The sequence below is a fragment of the Anolis carolinensis genome, chromosome 3 (assembly GCF_035594765.1).
Source record: "Anolis carolinensis isolate JA03-04 chromosome 3, rAnoCar3.1.pri, whole genome shotgun sequence".
Classification (NCBI taxonomy): domain Eukaryota; kingdom Metazoa; phylum Chordata; class Lepidosauria; order Squamata; family Dactyloidae; genus Anolis; species Anolis carolinensis.
The window spans coordinates 257677469-257701870 of NC_085843.1; the positions used below are offsets into that span (position 1 = coordinate 257677469).

The 24402-nt window shown below is 37.6% G+C and overlaps 1 protein-coding gene across 3 annotated transcripts in view; it reads left to right on the forward strand.

Annotated features, from left to right (window-relative positions):
- Window positions 1-24402, forward strand: part of rnf13 (ring finger protein 13) — an 86557-nt gene that overhangs the window by 58503 nt on the left and 3652 nt on the right. For 2 of the 3 annotated variants that reach the window (XM_062976667.1, XM_003218188.3), the window contains exons 5-8: window positions 4625-4712; window positions 6081-6171; window positions 7428-7533; window positions 11422-11515. In XM_062976667.1, coding sequence (XP_062832737.1) covers window positions 4625-4712; window positions 6081-6171; window positions 7428-7533; window positions 11422-11515 — 379 coding nt within the window. Of the gene's footprint in view, window positions 1-4624; window positions 4723-6080; window positions 6172-7427; window positions 7534-11421; window positions 11516-24402 lie in introns of those variants that run through there. The other variant, XM_062976668.1, reaches the window with a different exon arrangement.

Genomic DNA, 24402 nt, shown 5'->3' on the forward strand with positions numbered 1-24402 from the left:
GTCTGTTTAGAAAATAAAATTGGGAAATTATTTGATTTCTGGACCCTGAGCTCAATAGATCTCCCTTTTCAATGAATGAATGAATGAATGAGACTTTATTTCTGTTCTGCCTTATCTCCTCAGTGGGGACTCAGTCTGGCTTACAACATATAGAGAGGCAAACATTCAATGCCGTATAAAAATACAAAATAACACAAACCAAAATATAAAACCCAATTTACATTTACATGAGCAGCAAAGACCATCGGACAACAGAACACTGAACAACTAAAGTGAACCTGAAAAAGTGTGGAAAACTATCTATTTATTTATTTACCATATTTATATCCCGCCCTTCTCACCCCGAAGGAGATTCAGAGCGGCCTTACAGATAGGCAACAATTCAATGCCATATAAAGCAAACAATCAATTAACAGTTACATTAAAATCATAGAATTAAAACATCTTAGCAACAACATTTTAAAAACCACACAGATCTTCTTAAAATTCTACTTCTTTTAGATTGGTGGTGGGCACAGTATGGCCTTCCATATATTGTTGAGCTCTAACTGCTACTGTTAGATGGTTCCCATGCCACAGGGCTCATGAATCCACTCTTGAGTTTCAGTTTGAACTTTAAAGAAACTGGGTTGCTGTGAGTTTTCCACGCTGTCTAAAAATTGTCTAGACAACAGGACAGAGTTATCTGAAACACTGCTTTGAAGATATGGATGGCAGGAGGAGAAAGGCAATGAAAGAGAGAGAAGCACTGTTTTTAACATTCTTGAGATTAAATTGGACAACAAAATCTTAGTGAGATACTGTTAGAAAGAATCCTGAGGGGAAAATGAAGGAGGGAAATTATAGGGACCTAGCAGTGCTTCAGCTTAGTGTAATAATAATCATATAGTTTTAGTTGTTAATGATAATGAAGAACCAGTTTTTCTTGCACTGTTCTTGTTTAAATAATGTTTAATTTTTGTTTTTTAAGTAGTCCAGCATGATGGTGTGGGGTGAGTGTTATCCTGGGATTCAAACCATGGAAACTCGTTGTGTGACCTTGTGCAAGCCATGCTCTTTGAGTCTAAGAGCAAGGCAGTAGCAAACCTCTGAATAAATCTTGCAAAAACCAACCAACCAAATAAACAAAAAACAGGAGAGGGTAACTTTAAGTCAGCATTGACTTGAAGGCACATAACAGCCGCACCCACAGCATCTTGCAGATGCTAATTGAATGTAAAATAATGCAAGCATATCTCAAACCACAACATAGAAGTGTAAAATGTTTAGAATTTGAAAATACATAGTTTGTTTTGCCTTTTAGTGTTTAATCACAAAGTAAACCTGATTCTGAAGTGTTACCAGTGCAGGTAGAAGGGGCAAAATTACAGGTTGAATATCCCTTATCCAAAATGCTTGGGACAGGAAGTGTTTTGAATTTTTTGCATGCCTATATTTACATATTTATATATAATGAGATATCCTGGAGATGAAACCTAAATTAAAATATGAAATTCATGTATGTTTCATAGACCCTAGAGGTAATTTTATTCACTATTTTAAAATAATTTTGTGCATGAAACAAAGTTTGTGTATATCAAATCACCAGAAAGCAAATGAGTGACAGTCTCAGCTACCCATGTGAATAATTTTGGATTTTGGAGTCTTGGATTCCAGAATTACAGGTAAGGGATACTCTGACTGTATTAAAGATTTTGTGTAAGTTGCACACTGGCTTGGATCCTGAGAAGTGCCAATATAAACAGTTGGTGAAAGGTGTTTTTCCTGCTCTGTCTTACATTTGGAAGATTCTGGAAAAGGATTCAGAGATCCTCTTAAGGTGCTGGGCTTTGGTGTATCTCAGTTCTCAGAAGCATTTCTGGGTGTAATAGTTGGTTGGGAGGGGAGTAATCTCTTCCCCGGTACTTCTCTTGACCCAAACACATACCTGTTACAAGAAGAGCCAGCATTATGTAGTACTTGGTGCGTTGAATTAAGGGTCTGGAGACCAAGGTTCTAATCTCTGCTCAGCCATGCAGATCCATTGAGTGTCCATAAGAAAGTCACATACAGACTCAGAGGGAGGCAAAGACAACCCCCGCTCCAAAATTCTTCCCTGGAAAACCCTGTGATAGGTTTGTTTGTTTTAGTGTTGCCAAAAACTAGAAATGGCAAAAGGACACATGATAATAACAACAAAGTTCTGATTATCTCATCATATATGATTGGTCAGTTACAAAGTTATGCTTTTGCTTGTGCATCACTGATGTGTATTTCCAATTAGAATATTATTTTATATATTTACTAATTTATTAAAGTATTTATATATTTCTTCCCACTAAAAAGCCCAAATCATTTATAGTGAATCTGCTAATGGTACAACTTTATATAGACAACATTGCTACTTATCTTGCTGCTGATTCATTAATGTAAAAACTAATGGTAAATTTGACAGTCATCTATTTCCTATCTATATTTACATATGGAGAGCTAAATTTGGGTGTTGAACCTGGACTCTTGGAGGCTAGGATTTGAATGCTGCTCAGCCATGGAAACCTCCTGGTGACCTTGGACAAGTCATATACTCTCAGAGGAAGACAATGGCAAACTCCCTCTGAATAAATGTTGCCAAGGAGTGACCATTGAACATAGCCTGTGATGGTGGATCATGGTGGCTCCAATATAACATCTGGAGTTCCACAATTTATCCAGCTATAGATGCTTGGATTGTGCCAATAGAGAGGTTGATATTTCTGTTTATAACTTTTAAAGAATTAGCCTGAGTCATGCATTTTTACTGCAACAATTTTTGATAAAATGTCAGATAAGATTATAGCTGCTTTGAGTCCCCTTCGGGAGAGATAAAATGGGGTATAAATAATAATAATAATGATGTTGTTGTTGATGATGATGATTATGATGATGATGATGATACAAGGGTGTGGTGATGTAGAAAACGTGGAGGGGAAAGGATTCACACACACACTCAAGACTGACACTGTTCTTTTGTTAATATAGTTAAGGCTCCATTAATGTGTCTGTAAGTCCAAGACCAACTTTCAATAACAAAGTTCCTTCTTCTGAATTAACACACCAGTGAGAGCTTTCTTTCTAGGGCTTATTGTTACCATGGGGGGCTGGGGGTTGTTGAGATCACTGGATTAATGGGTGAGTATTAATGGGATTAATGGGTGAGTATGCCCTGTGTGGGAATTTCTAATAAAAATTGCCTCCCTGCAGCTAGTTAATTAAAGACAGGACAATTAGTGAATGCATTGACAGTGGTTAAAATCCATCTAGTGCAGATCACTTTGGGTCACAGAGCAAATCAACTTCAAATCAAGCGAATCTGTACTAATATAATTCCATTAAATTCACACCCACACATGCTTTCTATTTATTCCACAAACTAAAAAGCATCTGTAATCACTCAAACTGCAATAAAAGGTAATCGTCCAACACAGAATTGCAGTGATGTAGCAAAACCACATTATCCCAACCCCAGACTAAATTTATTGTTCATTTAAATATTTTAAAGGAACTAATTGAATAATTTATTTTTCTTCTGAGAAAAATACATCATAATTTTAAGATCATGAGTTAGTGTCTTACTTCTCACCCAGGGTTTTGAGCAAGGATTCCTTGTGAATTAATAAAGACCTAAAACTGTTTTGTAGTCATCTTATTGTATGGGCATGTCATGTCTGGGGGTCAAATCAATCAAGAAGCTGTTTTAAATAGAAAGTGCAATATATTTCAGACTAATAATTGTAATAACTTTATTCTTATAATAATAATAATATAATAATAAAACTTTATTTATACCCCGCCACCATCTCCCCAATGGGGACTCGGGGCGGCTTACATGGGGCCACGCCCAAAACAATACAATATAAACAGCATATAAAAGAACAGCACAACACAATACAATAAACAATACAGTAAATAATATCCATTACAAAATAAAACAAGGAGACAATAAAAACAAGGGCAGACCACATGAACATTAAGTTAAAACTCGGGGTGAGAAAGACATAAAAATAAAAACCACAGCGAACAGGGTCATAAGGGAGTGGGGTATTCTGGAGGATAGATATTAGGGGGAGCAACGGAAAAGAAATATAAAATGGTTACTCTCCAAAAGCGCAGCGAAAGAGCCATGTTTTCAAGTCTTTCTTGAAGGCTGCTAGTGTGGGGGCTTGCCTAATCTCCGTGGGCAGAGAATTCCACAATCGGGGGGCCACAGCAGAAAAGGCCCTCTCCCTTGTTCCCACAAGGCGGGTCTGGGATATCGGGAGTGGGGACAGGAGAGCTTCCCCTGATGAGCGAAGGGATCGTGTAGGCTTGTGGTAGGAGATATATTCTTATATCCCGCCCCGTCTCCCCAAAGGGACTCAGTGCGGCTCACATGGGGACCAAGTCCAGCAATACATAATAAAATACAGTCACATAAATACATTTAAAACATATAAACATAAAATCATAACATATAATACATAATCTTATGTTATTCTTCCGACAACTAATTTGATGGTGTCAATTATCTTTTTACTTTACTTACTTATTCTATTTTGTGTTTGTGTAGGGGCTGTTGTCTCAGTTCTGTATGACTGCTTTGCTAACAACCATTTTGTTTCTTTGTCAGGTTTTGAATGCTCAAAGAGCAGGCTATAAGGCAGCCATAGTTCACAATGTTGATTCTGATGAACTACTTAGCATGGGATCTCAAGACAGTAAGTACAGGTATCACTTCTGTGCTGTTTGGAAATGATTTTCTTTCTTTAAGGCAGTGTTTTCTGCACAAAACTTAATTCTCATTAAGAGGAGTTGGGCAAACCCACATAACAAGATCAAATGAAGGCTGAAATTTTGAAGATTTGTTGTTTGTTTGCTTTTTGAAGACAGTTATATTATGCTGAAACAAGGATAGTTAGAAAAGTAGGTCTAAGACAGTGGTTCTCAACCTGTGGGTCCCCAGATGTTTTGGCCTTCAACTCCCAGAAATCCTAACAGCTAGTAAACTGGCTGGGATTTCTGGGAGTTGTAGGCCAAAACACCTGGGGACCCACAGGTTGAGAACCACTGGCTTATTGAAGAAAGCATAGTTTGAAAACCAGGGTCTCAAACAAGAGGAGTTGGTAATACAGGATGTCATTTAGCAAGTACAGCAAAATGATGGTCCCTGGACCAGTGCTTATTCTTGAGCCACTGACTACTGGCCTCAACAAATTTCTAGGAAAGAAAGAAACAACTGTACTCAGTGGGCACAGATTTAGTGTTGGTCTTGGCACACTGGAAAAAAAAAATTGCGAATGATCCCATCCAATAGCCTGAGAAACACTACTGTAGATCTTTACTGAATATTGGGTTTGGAAGTGTTTAACTCATTTTGTGTAGCACCGCTGTGGACTGCTAATAAGACAAATACCATCATCCTTCCACATTTGCTGACCTCTGTGAAAACAAAAACCACAGATAAAAAATTGCTGAAGCTGACCATCGATTCCTATTGTCCTTTAGAAATCTAGGTCCTCCAACATGACTGGAGGAAGTTGACAATAGAGTAACAATGGAAGACTTAGATTTGATTTAAAATATCTCTAAGAATATCTATTTATAATAAAATCAACAGAAGTCAAAACTGCAAATGTGGGGGGACAACGGTAAATGGGTCCTAAAACAAATCTACCCGGAACTCTTCCTAAATGACAGGATAGCTAAACTGAGATTGTGGGACTTTGGACATAGTATGAGAAGACATGACTCACAAGAAAAAAGTAATGCTTGTTGAAGTAGAAGACAGTAGGAAGGTGGCAAAATAGCATTTCAGAAGGACATACTCGACCAAAGAAGCCATGGTCCTGAGTCTGCAAGACCTGAGCCAGGCTTCTTGATGACTTTGAGGTCTCTCATTCATAGGGTCAAGGTGACAAAACAACACATTTTTTCTGCTAAAAATGAACCACGTTCCTAGAGATATGGAGGTATTGAGGCACACCTTCTGTTTATTGTGAATTTGCTTATCATCAGCAGTTGTTATGAGCAATACACCCATAAATATATTTCATATTAATCCTAGTCTTCTTTTTCTCTTTAAACAGTTGATGTTTTAAAAAAGATTGACATTCCATCTGTCTTTATTGGGGAATCATCAGCCAAGTCTTTGACAGAAGAATTCACCTATGAAAAGGGGTATTGAAAGCTTTTATTCTGTTTTAGCTATTTGCAAAGTATTTTTCTTGAATCAGCTATTTTCACCTTTGGTAGATGAAAATAATTGTCACTGCAGATTTTTGAATTAAATATTTTAGCTAAATATAATCAGCAAAATCTTTTGGAGTTGTAAATGTAGGAACTCTGTATATGAGGGTCTTTTTTAGAGACATATCTGAACAGGAATATTGCAAGTCCTCCTTCATAGGACTTACAATATTCAGCTTCAGAAGCTAGCAGCACTGAGATTGCAAGAGATATAGGGACTTTCTCCTGCTCATTGGTGCAGTAGATGAAGAATTTAAATACTGAGTTGCATAAGCTATCTGTGACCTCATTTGAAAGGTCTGCTTCTGAACTATATTCTTCACTTGTTTTTATTGATTTTATATATTTCTTTAATAAAGATATTAGATAGAGACTGGCCTCTGTGTAAGGTTATTGGTGCTCTGCAGCCAGGGACCTGACAATAACAGTACTGCCAGATGGTATATGCTATAGTACCAGTTATTTCTATATCTGTTGGCCTATTATTGACTATTAATAGTAGTATACAGTACAACCCTTATGCCTTACAACCTGAAAGGTAAAAAAAACACCCCAAAATAACTGTTGCTACATCATCAGCTGGTTTATGGAAAAGTGCAAGTTGACATTATACATTATTTTGCTATGAAATCTAATTTTCCAAGCCCTGTACCAAAGTGATTTAATGCATTTTGATACTTTTGATCTGTATATAATATTCTACTCCTAGCCAACGACGTGCTGCCACCTATAACTTGTTTTGCAATTTTTGGGGATTTGGTACCTCCTGGAAACAAACTCTACACATAGTCTTTGTGACCAAAATTATGTTTTAAAATGTTTTAAAATGCACTCATTCAGGGTTCACTCCACATTCACATATTAGCAACTAGATGATGATGTCATTTAGTACAGAATGAACATGTTTTAGCCATATACTTTTCATAATTACTGGGCCCATATACAGATATAAATGTCAGCATTCTCTGTAAATTAAGTTTTTAATTGGCTCCTACTGTGGATCTGGAACCGTAATCTGCTGAACACTGTTTAGCCGCTTTATAGCATTATGATAATGATTGAATAGTATAATGAGTGACTGTATGACCCAAGATTCTTGACTTCATGCTCGATGTTGCATTTCTGAAGTGTATCATATCAAAGATTAGCCCTTTCTAAACCTTACATCCTCTCTTTTGTCTTCATAGGGGCCATATTGTATTAATCCCAGAGTTCAGCCTTCCTTTGGAGTATTATCTAATCCCATTCCTAATTATTGTAGGAATCTGTCTCATCCTAATAGTTATTTTTATGGTAAGTTTAAACTGTTGTGTTCCTCGTTTAAAAAGGTAAGTGTGTGTGTATGTGTAACACACACATGTGTACAAGTTGTGCAGTTAGTTTCTTTTTATGCTGTTACATTGTATTGCTAAAATCCATACTTTTTGTTAAGGTATTATTTTTTTAATTAAAGAAATAAGCTACTTTTGGCTAATCATTTTCCCATTTTTGTGTGATACTTTGGCATCATATTGATGTATTTGTAGGAGTTGTGTCCATTCTTCCCTACCAAACCATTGCCAAACAGGAAAAGCACACTTCAATTCTTCTCATATATTTAGAAGATTAAAATATAGGAGGAACTGTGTCCAAGTCAAAGTAATAATCTCGCCGCTATGTATCAACGGCAGTAGGTTTGAAATATGTGTAGGGTCTTGTGGAAATAAAGCCACTATTAACTATGTTTAAGGATTAGCCACAAACCATGATGGTTTGAAGTGATTTTGTAAATTGTAGTTCTACAGCCATGGCTAAACTGTGCAGCTGTAATGTGCCATGATAATGGCAGCATCCCACTTTACCACAGTGTCTTCATTTGCAAAATTCTGAGCTAGTTTTTTTTTGGTTCCTTATTTGGGCATAAATTGTCAAACTAATTATTAATTTCTCTGTGGATTTGAGATTCAACAAGACTTGGCTTCTCCTAACTAATGAGATGTTTCTGCTGTAGTGTAAATAGGAATGTTTGTGTTTCCATATTTCCAAAACTGAAGTTGCTTTTTATTTCAAGCCAGTTTCCTCATGTAGTTGCATCATTGGCAATTAATTGTTCATGAAGTTTGTAGTATTGGCCTGTGCAGTTTAATAAAAAAAGCTAAACGACTGATCTGGTTGCTGAGCCAGCTCCATCCTAAGGACAGTTTCAATTCCTTTTGGTATCCAACTTGTGAATATTTTTCATCACAATTGAAACATTACTTTAATGCCACATTGAATTTATAAGCTTAATGGATGAGATGGCAGCAGAACTTCCAGAGACGACCACTAATAGATTGGGTGCTTATCCCCCCCCCAAAAAAAACACCCACTTTAAATAGTAGGATGCATAATTTTTAGACCATATTATCTATGATTTTAAGTTGAAGAAGCAACTGCTTTAATTAAAAGCAAAATTAAATTCCTCTTAAATTGGTGTGAAAGAGTCTAAGAAATAGTGGAACCTTTTAGATAGATTCCCTGTAGCTGCTATTGAAGGCACAAAATAGTGACAACAATAATTGTGTTGGCCTCCATTGATAAATCAGGCAATTAATTTGGACTGGTTTCTTGCACAGTTTAAATGTCATCTCTTTGCATAGTTTTGGTAAGCATTTTATCAAAATATAAATGTCTTTCCCCTCCACAGAACACTTTTTACTAAAGCACTTCCATAGACCTTGTATTTTTGTTAGATCTTTGGTTTGTGCACTGCATACTTTTTTATTTTAGCCATTGTAGTCACTAGAGTAGGCTAGAAATTGGTTAACAAAATGATTAGCTCTAATGCCGTGGTGTAAGGGCTGGAGTCTTTTGTCACATGTTCTAGAATGTGTGTCTTTAAGTTATTTCCAACTATAGCAAACCTATCATGGGTTTCCCTTTTAGAATTTGTTCAAAGGAGGTTTTCCATTGTTTTCCTCTGAGGCTGGGAGAGTGTGCCTTGCCCAAGGTCACCCATGGACAAGTCACACGGCTGAGTAGGAATTTCAACCTTGGTTTCCAGAGCCTCAGTCCAACAACTACTACTACCCCATGCTGGCTCTCCAACATGTAGAATATTAAACCCCTATGCAGGAACCCAGTATAAACACCAAACATTCAATGATAACCCTATGTAGACATTCAAACAACAACATATATCAATATTGAAATAGAAGGCTACCCACCTTTGGCATCACACGTGTCACTGGAGCTCCTCCTGATGCAGATATCTGTAGAGTGTTGATGCTCTTAAAGGGGATGTGGACAGTTGTACATCCAGAGGCCCTGGCTTGTTTTTACAGACACCCATGTGCTGTATGTAAACAACAGCAGGGAACATGTGTGTAATTTTGAGATATGGCCCTGTTACTCTTAACATGTTTGTGTACACAGTAAGCTGAACATCCAAATATAGGTTTTGTACAAAAGTGCAGATCATCAATTTGCATAGTGGATTATACTCATGTTAAAGTTTAAATGTGAATGGCTACATACAATTATATTTGATATACATTGAATGATGTGTGTGAATGTTCCTACTTGAGGATTGTAGAATTTCAGAATGCATTTAAAATGGCCTTTAATCTGAAGAAAGACTAGACAATCATTTTATTAGTAGGTTGAGAACTAGTGTGGTGTGGTTTGAATGTTGAAAAAGGACCCTGGAAACAAGGATCCTGATCCCCACTCAGCAGCAGAAAATCACTGAGTAATCTTGGAAAGGGCACACCTTCTCAGCTTCAGTGAAAGGAAAAGGCAAACTCACTCTGAACAAATCTTGCCAAGAACACTTTCTGATAGGTTCATCTTAGGGTTGCTATAAAAGAGAAATGCCTTGAAGGTGTACAACAACAACAACAACAACAACACATCTTGGACCTTCGAAAGCAATACTTTTGCTCTTAGTGAATCAGTCTATTAAGGTGGGGAACATTCTGTATCTATTTTAAAAAAAATAAAAGAATGCTTAGGTAATCAGAAATAAAGAGATGTTCTTAGGAGAAACTACCGAAGGCCAGGGGAAAGATGTATAACCATGCAAACCACAGCAATCCTTTGCAGTCCATCTTCTCTAACGTTAAGAAGCCTTTGCAGGGACTAGCTGTATAATTTTAAACAGTTCTTTCATCTGAAAGCGGAAATTGTGAAACCTATTCAGATGTTCAGTTTCTGAGAATAAAAACACACACAAATAGAAGGACTCTCTTAACCCTGCCTTCCACCAACATTACTCTCCTCACATAAAGATTGACAGTCTGAAGAGAAGTGGCTGCATGCTTTGTAGAGCTCTCCACATGATCAATTTTGGAAAGCAGCGTTTTTGATCAAATGGGCAGACTCAATGGATAGAAGAAGCTGTGTACAGTTTGTTCCCCTCTATGTACAGAGGGCAATGGAAACATATGGAGGACTGGAGCTAACTCACCCCATTCCTTGTGTGTTTATTGTTCCTAATTAGGCTTATAGAATGCCTGAGATGGGATTACGTCTGAAGCATTTGCTGGATTCTGTGCTCTTTGTTTGTTTTTGTTTGACATTCTGCCTTTATCCCAAGGTTAGGACCCAAATTGGACTGCAACATAGTACAATATCTCAGTAAAACACAGCAGCTTGTACCAAGATATAGCATAAATGAGAAGATTGACTGAAATAATTAAAACTCAGCACATTAATAAAAATGTTGAAAGTCTAGTATCTCTATCTAAGGGCAGTTCCCTAAGAGATGTTTGTGTAGAGATGTTTGCCAAAAGGAGGACAACAGGGAGGGTAGTAGTAATAAAATTCCTTGAGTAGAAGACTACCAGGCCTGGCTATGATTTTGCTGCATGTCATGAACGCATTGTTACAAATATTTTATTTTTATGTTCTAGTTCCATAACCAGGAATTTTGAGAAGTATGAAAGTAGCCTGCTTTGGCAGTTGTCTTCTAAATATACAAGTCAGGCTTTCGTGATTTCAGAGAAGAGGGAGCATTATGGGACTTTTGGGAGTGTTGATATTTTGTATATAGATGCATGGGTTTCCTATTACCACTTTTTGGCATGATTTTTACATGACTCAATATGCACATGCCTCCCTTCTTTACTTTAGCTATTCTCAGAACAAAAGGAAATTGAGTTGTTCTTCGTCTTTGTTTTGGTCTCAACTTTCCATATTCTATTTCTGTCTTTATCTTTCAAGATCACAAAATTTGTCCAGGACAGGCATAGAGCAAGAAGGAATCGGCTTCAAAAAGATCAGCTTAAGAAGCTTCCGGTACATAAGTTCAAAAAAGGTAAATGTGGCTTTTTTGAATTGATTAAGCAATCTATGCTGTGGGTCTTCAGTGCTACAGACAGCTGCAGAGGGCATAGTGTCATTTTAAAATATGTGAAACAAAGCAAAAAAAACAAAAACTCTCCAGAGCTTTTGGTGCATGATCGAGATTGAAAAGATCTAGACCAAGACACTGAACTAAGAAGATAAAACTTAAAATTGTTGATGGGACTCTCCTGCTAGAAAAGGGGGTGGAGAACATGATTTCCCACTTGCAGTGGACTTCAGGGAGACATAGGGAGTGACAAAAATACTTCCCCTTTTGCTTGAGTGAATGTCGCCCTATCTCTTTGGTCCTTGCACAAACAGAAGGAGCCCTTTCATTTACAGAACAGTAGGTCTGATTCTAACCCTCAGCTTCTCCACAGCCTCAATTCTCCACTTAAGGCATCCATTTGATAGTTGTGGGACAGAGTTGGAGATCTGCTGGGTTGTTAGTACTGAACCAAACACTTCCTGTGAGCCAGAGAACCAGTTAACAAGCACACTATAAGTAATTACAGTAGAGTCTCACTTATCCAACATAAACGGGCCAGCAGAACGTTGGATAAGTGAATATGTTGGATAATAAGGAGAGATTAAGGAAAAGCCTATTAAACATCAAATTAGGTTATGATTTTACAAAATAAGCACCAAAACATCATGTTATACAACAAATTTTACAGAAAAAGTAGTTCAATACACATTAATGCTATGTAGTAATTACTGTATTTACGAATTTAGCACCAAAATATCATGATGTATTGAAAACATTGACTACAAAAATGAGTTGGATAATCCAGAACGTTGGATAAGCGAGCGTTGGATAAGTGAGACTCTACTGTACTTATAACTGAGTGGTATAATGTCAGAAGAGGAGACTTCTGTATAACGGTGAATTTATCTCCATAGCCTCTTGTTCTCCTAGTTTACACTATTGATGTGAGCAGTTTGCCAAAGCAGTTATTTACAAACTTTCCAGTCGCAGTAATGATGAACCAACTTAGAGGATAGAGGGTATATTCTTTATATTTTGAAAGAAGCCTAATTAACTGGATATCTTAGGATACTGAAGTCTTAATTTTTCACTGAAAAAAGAAGAGGAAATATGTTTTGCAGAACACACTGCTTTTAGAGAGACTTTGAACATACTTTTTCCATTCTATGGAAAACATAAATAATATGACCCGCCCCAGGCTGCTGACTGGGGCGGGTCATAGAGAACACACAAGCCCCCCTTTGAAACAGCTTCATTGGTTGTCTGTTTGCTTCCGGGCTCAATTCAAAGTGCAGGTTATTTGTTTTCCTTTATTAACTTGTCCTTTATGTTGTTTATATTGTTTGTTGTGTTTTACTCTTGTTGTGAGCCGCCCTGAGTTCTTTATTATTAAAGATTATTTCATAGTTTATATTTGAACTAGATTACTTTCTCTATCAGATTCTCCTTTCAATTTCATTTTGATGACTGCAATAGTCAGGCACAATTTGTTACCCTTTCCTTAGCTCTCAAATCTCTGAAACAGTTTGAAGCATTATGATTCTTTAGTGGTGGGGTGGGGGCTGTTTCTACTAATGTTTTTTCTCTTACAGTTTTGCCATAGCTCAAGAAATGCTAGCTTTCAGCATAGCTCAAGAAATGCTAGCTTTCAGCAATAGTATCACTGGCAACATGAAAAGTTTGCCAGGCTTGCAGAGAGGTATAGATTCGGGGCAGAGCTGCACCCTGTGTCATTTGCCGTTGATAACAAGTCTTGCATTATTGATATTACTAGTAGAACTACCTGCAAAGCAGATGTTCAGCTGAAAAGTGCACACAGTGTCAAATGCAAAGTTAGTTTCTCATAAAAAAATTAATGAGGCTTTACTTCTGCAAGGCTGAGTGATCTTTGCTGAATGTTTTTGTTTCTCTGGGGCGTAGAATTGACTATAAAGAAGTAGTTTTGCATCAAGAAAGGCCAGGGTTAATTTTACTACCTGTTAAGGATTTCTGATGGAAACTCATTAAGAGGCATATGCATAAAAATAATGGAATGTTGCCCTTGTGTTTTGAAATACATCATTTAGTATTTCCTTATGCATGTTATTCCACTGGGTTGGCAGGTATTCCTTGTTTGGAGAATACAGGTAGTGAGCCAGCATAATGTAGTGGTTTGAGTGTTGGACTAGGATCCTGGGAGATGAGGGTTCAAATCCCTGCTCAGGTATGGAAACCCACTGGGTAACCTTGGGCAAGTCACACTTTTAGCCTCCAAGGAAAGTCTTTCAAGGAAACCTCATAATATGTTTGCCTTAGGGTTGCTGAAAGTCAGAAATGATTTGAAGGTACAGTAGAGTCTCACTTATCCAAGACTTGCTTATCCAAGATTCTGGATTATCCAAGGCATTTTTGTAGTCAATGTTTTCAATATATCATGATATTTTGGTGCTAAATTCGTAAATACAGTAATTACAACATAACATTACTACTTTTTCTGTCAAATTTGTTGTCTGACATGATGTTTTGGTGCTTAATTTGTAAAATCATAACCTAATTTGATGTTTAATAGGCTTTTCCTTAATCCCTCCTTATTATCCAAGATATTCGCTTATCCAAGGTTCTGCCGGCCCGTTTAGCTTGGATAAGTGAAACTCTACTATACATAAACAAACCAGAATATAGATACATATAAGGATGGCATGTAACATTCATGCATGTAGGATAAATAAGTTTTATTCTTGTCTCATACTGTTGGAACGCATCCAATGTGTCTTGTTATCAGACTGGTGCCTGATGTCAACAGAGCCTGCTGTTTCTGTTTTCCGTGCCCCCTTTTTAAAAGCACCAGTTGGCACCCGGCAGCCAATGTTGTAATTACTCATAATTCCGTACTTTGGTTTTCTGCCACTGTTGGACATGGCAGGCAGCAAAGGTGGTATTGTCTGTCAGATTTTGCAGTTGGCTTTCTGTTGTAGAGACCAGTAATTTAATTTCGAAATCACACTGCCACATTCCTTTTTGAAGCATTGTCTTTTACACAGGCCATTGAATTATGCATTAAGTTAAAATTGGACAATCTCAGAATGACCACAGGGTTTCAGTTGGGAAATACAAATAAACTAGGTTCAGAAAAGGCAATGGAGCAAATAAAATGATTATTTGGTGGAAATGAAATAAAACTGGCACTTTCTGGCACTCAGCAGATGAATTCCATACTCACTGTCTTCAAGTGACAAGCCTGCCTACCAGTGACATTCTTGCTCCCAAAAATCAGATTAAAAATAAATAGGAAGAAACCATCATGCTGTGCAACAAGTCTTCACTGAAAGGTGCGAGTCAAGTCTAACTTGGGAAGTAATTATAAAGAGCTCCTCTTCCTGCTAGGGAGTTGCAGTTCTCTGCCCATGGAACTAGAAGCTAAGTCTAGATAAACTAAGTTGAATTTAGCTCTAAGTAGATATGTGTAAGTTTGTACTGTAAAGCTTTTTAAATATATTTACTAGGAGAAAAGTTCTGCTGAGATATTGGAACTGTGTCTTAGAGTAAAAACTGCTGTTTCTCTCCTTTTCTGTAGTTTAAACATATCCTTGGGGTTTAAGCCAATTCATGTGTTCCACTGAGGATATGACTTTTAATGAACTTTTAGTAATCCGTGTGGAAGTGTTGAAAGGAGCTTGAAGGCAGTCATGTTTACACAATCTGATTGGGGACATATTGCTATAGCTATTACATTTTTATATTTGGTTTTAATACTGTGGATTGAGGGTCATTTGTGAGGATTTCATTACATTTCCACTCTATCCTTTCCTCAAAGAATTTAGAAGAATAGACATGGCTCTCCCCAGCCAAGTGGATCCTCACAACAGGCCTGTGAGGTAGGTTCGCCTTGGGGAGCAGAAATTGTTTAAGTGTTTGGAGAAAGTGAACATGGGCCTCCCTAGTCTTAGGCCATCCCTCAAACCACCATGCACCACATTGCCTTGCATTATAAAACTGATGTTTATATGTCATGATGAAACACCTGTTTTGGTAAAACTTGAGAGATGTGAAGATGAAGCATGCCTCTTCCTCAGAAGTGTGCTTAAGAGCCTTTCTAGCAAATTGCAAATGTTTAACAGGTCTATAAAGAATTGTGTGTGTTGAGTTTGGATTCCAGACAAAGCTGTTGTACTTTTATGCCTTTTGCAAAATGCTTATCATGACAAGGTCAGTCTTTGCCCAAAACCTGGCTGAGAAAGAAATCTGTGCTGAGAGGAATTTTTGGGATACTCAGACAATAACTTCTGACAGATTATTATGTGGAGCATGAATGTGCATGCTTGAAATGAATGTGCCAGAAGAAACAAAGGCTAACTTCCATGGCAGGGACAGGAGGGTAATGCACACCCTGATCACTCTCAACTGCCTTTTATTTATCTCCATCACCCAACATAAACGTGGCCAGCTGTCAGTGTTACACCTTTCTCTTTGACTACCCAGGGCTAAGCTGTGACATTGAGAAGCAGAAGTGTTTCCCATTTTCATCTTCCTGTCCCCCCTGCCTGAGGGGAACAGATGGCAACACAAGGATTTCTATTCTGTTCAAAGCTGGTGTGATGTTGAGGGAGTCCTTAATTGGCTCTGCCACTGTTTCTTTCAAACAAGTGGGAATGGTGTGGGCTTCATACAGCTCACATAGACTGTTTGCTTTGCTCTCAGGCTGCTCCCATGACCTGCACATGATGGACACTCTTCATAGAAAAAAATGGCTTGGAGAAAGTCTCCATGCAGGATAGTGGATACCCCACTGTAAATGCCAGGAGTTGAAAGGCGACCTGCTTTGCTCTATCCAGCACATAGATAGGGCAGAGGAGATGGACTTCTGTCTGGACTCCCAAAACTAAGTAATAATTGGAAGCTAGCCCTTTCCTCAGTGGCATGTTTGCGATGGACAAGGCATCTCAAAAAGTATGCTGGTATTAATATGATTCTCACATTCAAACAAATATCAAACTTTTATCAAGAAGGTGGTGTGGAGAAGTGGTTTCAACGGCTCATCTAACACTTTGGTTTCACTTGTATGTGGCAGATTTCGGATTATGTGAGTTTTACCATAGAAGTGTCAAGGAAGAAAAGTTTAATGATACCTTCTTTTCCAGTGCTGTAGTTTTGATTACGGCTGTCATGTTGTTTCGTAATTGCAATGTTGTAAATCTGTATTATGAGATTGCAGTTAATTTCTGTGGGTCACTGTATATGCAATGACCACATATTACACTCCCTGAAAACATATATTTAAAACTGCTCAGCTTCCCTCTGCCTAAATTAGCTATTTCTGAATTGTTGAGGGGTGGAGGATGTGAGCCATGAGGGCAGCCCTCTTCCTGTCACAGCATGCTAGGACAGGCAGCATTAGGGATCACACAAGGGGTGAGATTGTAGCAGTGTTGAGGGGAGCTTATTGGCTTAAAAGGTATGCAGGGGGGAGGTAGCTTCGGGAGACGTACTGTAGGACCTTAGACTGTGATGTATTTTTAGAGTCCAAGGGATAATGCGGAAGTGGATGCATAAAAAAAAGTTTTTAAAGTCAGAGTGCAAGGCTCTGTGACTAATTCCCTGAGGTCACATCTACCGTGACTCTAAACAGCCAGTGCTGTTGTATAGCGATGACAAAGGTACAACTATTCCCTAATTATAAAGGATAAAAGCTTCCCTTTTCTAGCAATGGGCTGCAACTTCATAAGCAGGACTCCAGATCATTCTTGACTATACTAATTTCAGGCACTCGTAAGCTGCTGTATTAGCTGTTCTCATGAACAGGCTTACAAAAATGCGCCAACTGAAACTCCTAGGGCAGAAAGGATTTTGCATTTTTCTTTTATTTAAAATATTTGTATAACACTTTTCATTTCTTAATAAAAACATGTTCCAAAATGCAGTCCAATTCCAGTGGACCTAGACAGCCAACAAACTATTTTTAAAACAGTCAGACGTTTTAATTCAATAACCCAGAAATCCTTGCTGAAGGAAAGATTTTTTGTTACTTTCCTTTCATTTTTTTAAAAGAATTTGTAAAGTACCGAATTTGTAAACTTACACATTCTAATAAGTCAGGTACTTATTATCAATACTTATTAATTACACTGTAGCTTTCCAGAGTGTGACATTTAAACTACAGTCCATTTGTACACAAAGCCACTGCTAAATTACTATTTAGACGTACAAACGGCTGGAAAGATGATAAATATTTCATCAAAGGGTCTTTGTTGAAACCACAGAGTGGGTGCTGTGCTGAATCCATTATTGATAGAGGCTATACAACAGGGCTCAGCATTCTGGGATAGCATTGGCGGCAGAATCAGGATGAGAACTAGTCCCTTCCTAGAAGAATTTGAATCTTAAAGATTAGTGCTTTGTAGTCTTTACTATGACAGAAAAAACCACACAAACAGGAAAGATCTTACCTGAGAGGTTGACTTTCTAAGTGAAATAGTGTGAAAAGATCAGGGAGCTTTGTAGAGGAGGACCTGGAACCCCTTTTCCCATCCTGAGCCATGGTGCTTTTCTGCCTAGTGGGCTGTTTGGGACGGGGCAAATTATTGGTCTGACCTTTTGCTAAGCATTTGAATTTAGACTCAGGGCCACATGCTACCCCATTACCACAGGATGTATATCCCTTTTAGACTCTGGTCTAACATTACTGTTCCAATGTAAGGCTATCTGAAGTTTGATGACCATTATCTATTGCTAAATTGCTAAATTGGAATCATAATCTTTCATCAAAGCTCTTAGGGCAGCATTTTTGCCCGAAAAGAGTCATGTGGAGAGAAAATGACTAGTCTGTGGCTCACTTGGTGAACATTTATCTAAGAATATCTACACTGCCATATAATCCAAAATATCAAGGTAGATAATCTGGATTTTATACAGCTGTGTCGAAGGGGCCTAAGAAATACTTGGAGACCCTGGGAAGGTTGTACTTTGGTCCATTGTCATATTAGATTTGTACTTAGACTCTCCCATCCATTGCAGTGATCATTCTGCCTGTGAAATGGCACAGATCATTTGTTCCATGTCACAAAGTGGTTGCGATTGTAAAAACACATCTTGCACTAAATAGCTTTCATTGAGTGTGAGTAATGACACACTTACATTGCACTGAATTTAATTAATTTCCATGTAAGGTGAGTTAAAATAATCATTTGCAAATTTTGTTGTGTTAGAAGTCATGTTGTATTACCTGTAGATCACAACACAAAAGTTTTACCAATGTTATAATCTCCACTGCATTCAGAAAGCGACATGTGAAGTATATAGTTACAGACTGATGGAGCCCGACGTACAAAGTGTTTCTCAGATTCATCAGATTGAGATTGAAATGGCCAATAACATTGTATTGTACTCCTAGTGTGGTGTTTGTGGAGTGTTGGATGTTCAGGTTTTGTTAGCATATTGTGTACTATATATAGCTCCCAGGCTGTTTTTATGGCCCTAAAACATACTCCCCTCCATAAACTTTGATGTTGTGCTACTGAAATACTGTACAATATTGTGGACTTTTCATTTACAAGATATGTGGTATATATCGTCTTTCAAATAAAAATTATGCTGCAGCAAACATGATTCCTCTTTAATTGAAGGTAGATTCTTTCTGATTTAAGAGGGAGCTCCCCCTTAAACAAACAAACAAGCAAAAAAAAAAAACACTCAAGTTTCCTTAGAAATAGAATTTTGATAGTGCACTGTGAGTGCTTATATGGGTCAGCCTCATGCCCTGACCAACGTCACAGGATTGCAATGGGAAAATCATGTATTTTATTATTGTTTTACTTAATTCACTAAATTTGGTCTTTACTACTGGCATAATAATAGCCAGTAAAACAGAGTCCTCATATAATGTTGACGTACTATGCCTTTTTTCCCCACCTCATTTATTTCTTACCATGACAAGAGGCGGGTAAGAAATTTAAAATTATTATTATTATTATTATTATTATTATTATTATTATTATTATTATTATTTAGGGGTGCAGAACCAATAAATTTTTTGTTTCTTACAATGTATGTATAGTTGCCTAAAATGTGGAAAGAAATGGGTAATTCTTTAATGATCTGCTTAATGATCTGGTTAAATTATGACAAATAGCTCGTGGAAGTCTGTATTCAGAAACAACTTGCACTCTGGACATAAGGCAAGTGTTCAAATACTTCAAGTCTTAAATGTTTCATGGATAGCCACCTGGAATTAACTGCTTTTCTCTTTAGACCTTAGTTGTTTATTTGTGAAATAGAAATTTGTCAAAGGAAATTGTAAAAGTGTCTGTACTAATTAGATACAGATCATTGTGGTTGTTGTATGCCTTCAAGTCATTTCTGATTTATGGCAACCATAAGATGAACCAATCACAGGGTTCCTAAATCTTCCTAAGGTTTGTTCAGAGGTTGGTCTTCGCCTTCCTCTGAGGCTGAGAGAATGTGACTTGCCCAAGATCACTCAGTGTCCATGCCTGAATGGAGATTTATATTCTGGTCTCCAGAATCATAGTGCAATGTATAAACCACTACACCATTCTGGCTTTCATACAGATCATACTTCTTTTAAATCCCTTTTGATACTGTTCTGTTTGCATGACTTCTAGGCAGTGGAACCCCTTGTATGCCAGGCTTTTGCAGTTAAGACTTGGTGGCTGAGAAAGGGACTATTAATTTTCTTTTTTTCACTGTGGTTTTGTTCCTTTGCTTCATTTTAATGGGTCTTAGAATGTTGTATATTAAAACATCTGGGTTTGTTTTTCATGGGCACCTTTTCATTTTATTTTCATTTGTTCAGTGGGGGTATACATTAAACAAAGAGATCTGTATGTATATAATTTTATTGGAAGCTTATTGTCCTTCTCAAGATGTGAAAGCTATCTGTGTAGTCAAAGAGCTGGGAGGTTTTCGTGCATGCAGCTGGACATGCTCCTTGGTTGTGATATAGTGTCTACTTATTCTAGAAAACAAAAGTCTTTATATTTTCCAAGCTGCTTTAATTCAATAGCATCAAGACAAAAATTAACATTCTGCTGGTAGTTCTGGCTGGATATTTAAAGATATGAGGTCAGCTATGTTACATGTAAAACAGTGTAATTTTTTCCTAGAGGAAGACCAAAAAAAAGAAATCTTTGGTTGGGAACGGGGGGAGAATACGGCACAGTGTGAGTTGTTTAATTATTCTTCAAAGTTCCTGTAAATAAAGGGATTGTCACAAGTGTGTTGGTGTCTAGACAGAGCTAGTCTGTGTTATCCCTGGAATGGCCTACATTGGGAAACATGCACTGTGGATGAATCTAGTTCAGAATTAGCTCTTTTCAGATTTGGCAAGAGGGGAGTCAAAATGGCTTGATTGATGGCCCTTGTTGGAAGATAAGATTTCCCAGGGCACTAATGCAAAATCCATTAGTACCCGTAACAACAGCTTTAGCCCTGTGGATACTAAAGGATTAACCCGTTTAGAGCTTCTCTGGACTTATTTGGATGAGAAATAGAGCAGCGGCTCCAGAGGATTCCATTGGGTTTCCTTTGCATTCTTGGATTTCCTTTCAACTTCACCCCTTCTGATTGTCTATAGGCTTTGTATCATTCTCTGCATGTAGATGAGACTAATTAGTAAAACTTAAGAAAAAAGTTCCTGCTTCCTTTGATTGCAGTTTTGTTTCTTAGCTGCACTTGGTTGCACAGAGGCGACATGCATTTGCCACAAGGAGCCGCTTTTCTGTAGGAAAATGGTCATACACCTGTGCCCCAGTAGTGAGAAATCAGCCTTTCTGTTTATAAAACATGTTCATAGAATTTAAGATAAGGAGTCCAAACAGCTTCCTTTTACATCCTATTTAAAACCAAGTTTTCTACATTTGGCTTTTTAGATGTTAATGTTTCCAGCATTAACAAAAGACCTACCTGTTTACCCAGACATTTCCTGACTTTCTAATAATATTTAAAACAGATTTTATTGTTTTAAGTTTTCACTAAATCACCAAGAATCTTTTTAACATGAAAAAGGATGTAGCCATTCTTTAAAACAAAAGAAATAAAGTGATTTTTTTCAAGAGATTGTATGGATCTTTGCACAAATCTGACCTGGCATTTTTCTTTTTGTAATGCCCTTGATCAATAAAAAAACCTTACCGTTGAAAGTAACCTGGACAACTTAGTCCAATTCCTTTACCTTTGATACAAGAATTACAGTGCAGGAGACTGCGGTATCCTTATCAGATGGCTATCCAGATGGTTCCCATATCTTTGCTAAATGAAAGCCTAACACCACCCAAGGCAGCCTGTCCTACAGTGAAACAGTTCCTAAAATTAAGAAGTTATCCCAAAAAGTTTAGAGAAAACCTGATTCTCTGCAATTTCAAACCTATGTGTTCAGCTCTCAGGAGCAGTATAGAGTGATTCTGGCTTATCTTCTGCGTGATAACACTGGAAATATTTTAAAACTGCTGTTCTCTGGGTTAAACATGTGTTTCTTGCATTCATTACTCCAAGAACTTGAATTTTCAGATACTTAATAATCCTGAATATATTCTAGTTCCTGTCTTGTGGTCATCAAAAGTCTGTCTTGTGTTACCCAAAGATAAACACAGGACTACAAATTCATTTTGACTAACACAGACTTTAACAAAACCATAACATCCCATCATCAGATACTTTGCTTCTGTTATTGCAATCTAAAAATGTGTTGGCTTTACTGCAGTCACATACATTGCTGAATTGTGGTTATATAGTCATGTTCTTATAATATGGAGGAAACAATAACAAGGAGCACATACAGTACTCTCAGAAAAGCAGCATGTAAAGCTTTAAAGGTGCAGCATTTTGTTATGGCAAGTGACACTTTATTCGATTTGTTGGACAGATTTTTGCCCCATAACTAATATTTTACTTCTAAGATATATGTAGAGATTAACATAATGCATCTAATATTATGCAGTCATTGCAGGAAGGGGTATAGTAGTGTAGACAATAGACAGTTTAAAACAGTGCTGCTCTAAACACTAGTTTCTGAGCTGGTCCTTGTCCTTGGAGAGTGCATTGGAAAGAGAATCCATTGCACCCAATGGGCTCAAATATAGTACTGGTCCCAGACATATTAGGCTGGGGGGGATGCTAAACCCCTCCCTCCATCAGATAAGTTTAAAAGTACAGAAACCAGCTGTTCTCCCTTAGATCTTTTAATATTAGTAAATATTGTAGTAATATTCTTTTCTCAGTTGAATGTAGAATAGTGTAATGACATTTGCACAGTCATACTATCACTTGCCTGAAGCTGCAATTTGAATCCCTCTTCTAAATTTGGAGTTGAAGCAAGGCCTGGATTCCATTGGACAGCTGTGTCTCTGTTCAGGAGCCCCAGGAAAAGGGGAACTGTGATTCAAAACAGAGTGTGGATTGTAGTAGGAATAAGCAATGTCCATATCCAAGGGCCAATCTCTTCCCTTGCCTCATTGGAGAGTCTCACAAAAATTGTTGTAATGGAAGCTGTGACGTTTTTTGGGCTTGAACAATATAACAATAAAACAAGTACATATGCTTTTTTTCAGTGGCTAATAGGGCTCCTAGAAACCTTCCATCAATGCTGTTTTCTCCAGAAGCAAAGGCACACAGACCTTGTTTACTAAGCTTGTGCTTCCAGAAGACTTTGAGGGAGCATTCATCCTCTTGAGAGAATGTGTAGACTTTCTTTAAAGTTAACATACAACCAGAACTATAGTGGCTATTTGGAGAGGGGGGAAACACTTGTCAGTGCTTGGGGGCTGCAAAGGTGACGGAGGAGGTATGCTATCCATGAGCAAGCATCCTCCCTCAAGCATCATGCTTAGCCCATGTTAGATTACAAAAAGATCTAATGTAACCAGGATTTGTAGGATATTTTTTTTGTCTGGCTAATATTGAAGTGGACTTTTCATTTAAAGTGATAGTTTTGATCTGTTAGGATGTCGTACAGAATTTTATAGAGGTTGTAGTTAATTAAGTAGCTGTTCCCTTTTATGTGTGCTTGATAGTAAGCCTCTGATACCCTATTATTCCATAATATTACATTTTATGTTTTATCCTAAAAAAAACCCTAAAATGCTGAATACAGTTCATTCCATCTTTGCAGCAGTTATATTTAGGATATCAACAAGAGCTGTTACATCGACACGTGGATACTATTTGCATTATTAAAAAGTAATGTAACTACAGTTCTGCTATTTACTAGGTATTTATAAATTGACTTATTCTTTTAAATGGGATTGTCCCTGATCTAATTATTGTTCATCTGTCTGGCCACACAGTGTAGTATAGCTCCTCATACGGTTCCCCAAAGGAGTTGTAATTTTTTTCAGTAGCATTGTTGATATCTGAAATACTTCTGTTGTAGATGATCAACCAGATAAGAGGAATTCTTGCTACAGTTACTGAAATCCAACATTGCCCTAGTACAGTTGATTTCAACCTGTGGGGCCCCAGGTGTTTTGGCCTACAATTCCCAGAAATCCCAGCCAGTTTACCAGCTGTTAGGATTTCTGGGAGTTGAAGGCCAAAACATCAGGGGACCCACAGGTTGAGAACCACTGCTCTAGCTGGTCTCATCCCCTGCCCTCTTTCAGCCCTCCACAATTTGCTCAAGAGTTTCCCAGATTTTAAGGGTATACATGGGGCTGCAGTGGGAAGTTCTAGTACAAAGAGATATTGAATTGGTAGAACACAATTGGATCCTTGCATATATGGGTTAAAGCCAAGCCAGAGTAAACCTACTTGATAAACAAAGGAATAGTATAAGTGTAGCAATTTAATTACAGTAACTAGCTCCACATATTAATTTCTATAATATCATTTACAGACTTGTCTATTTGGTCTTGCAATATTGGATGCCACTCTCCAGACAT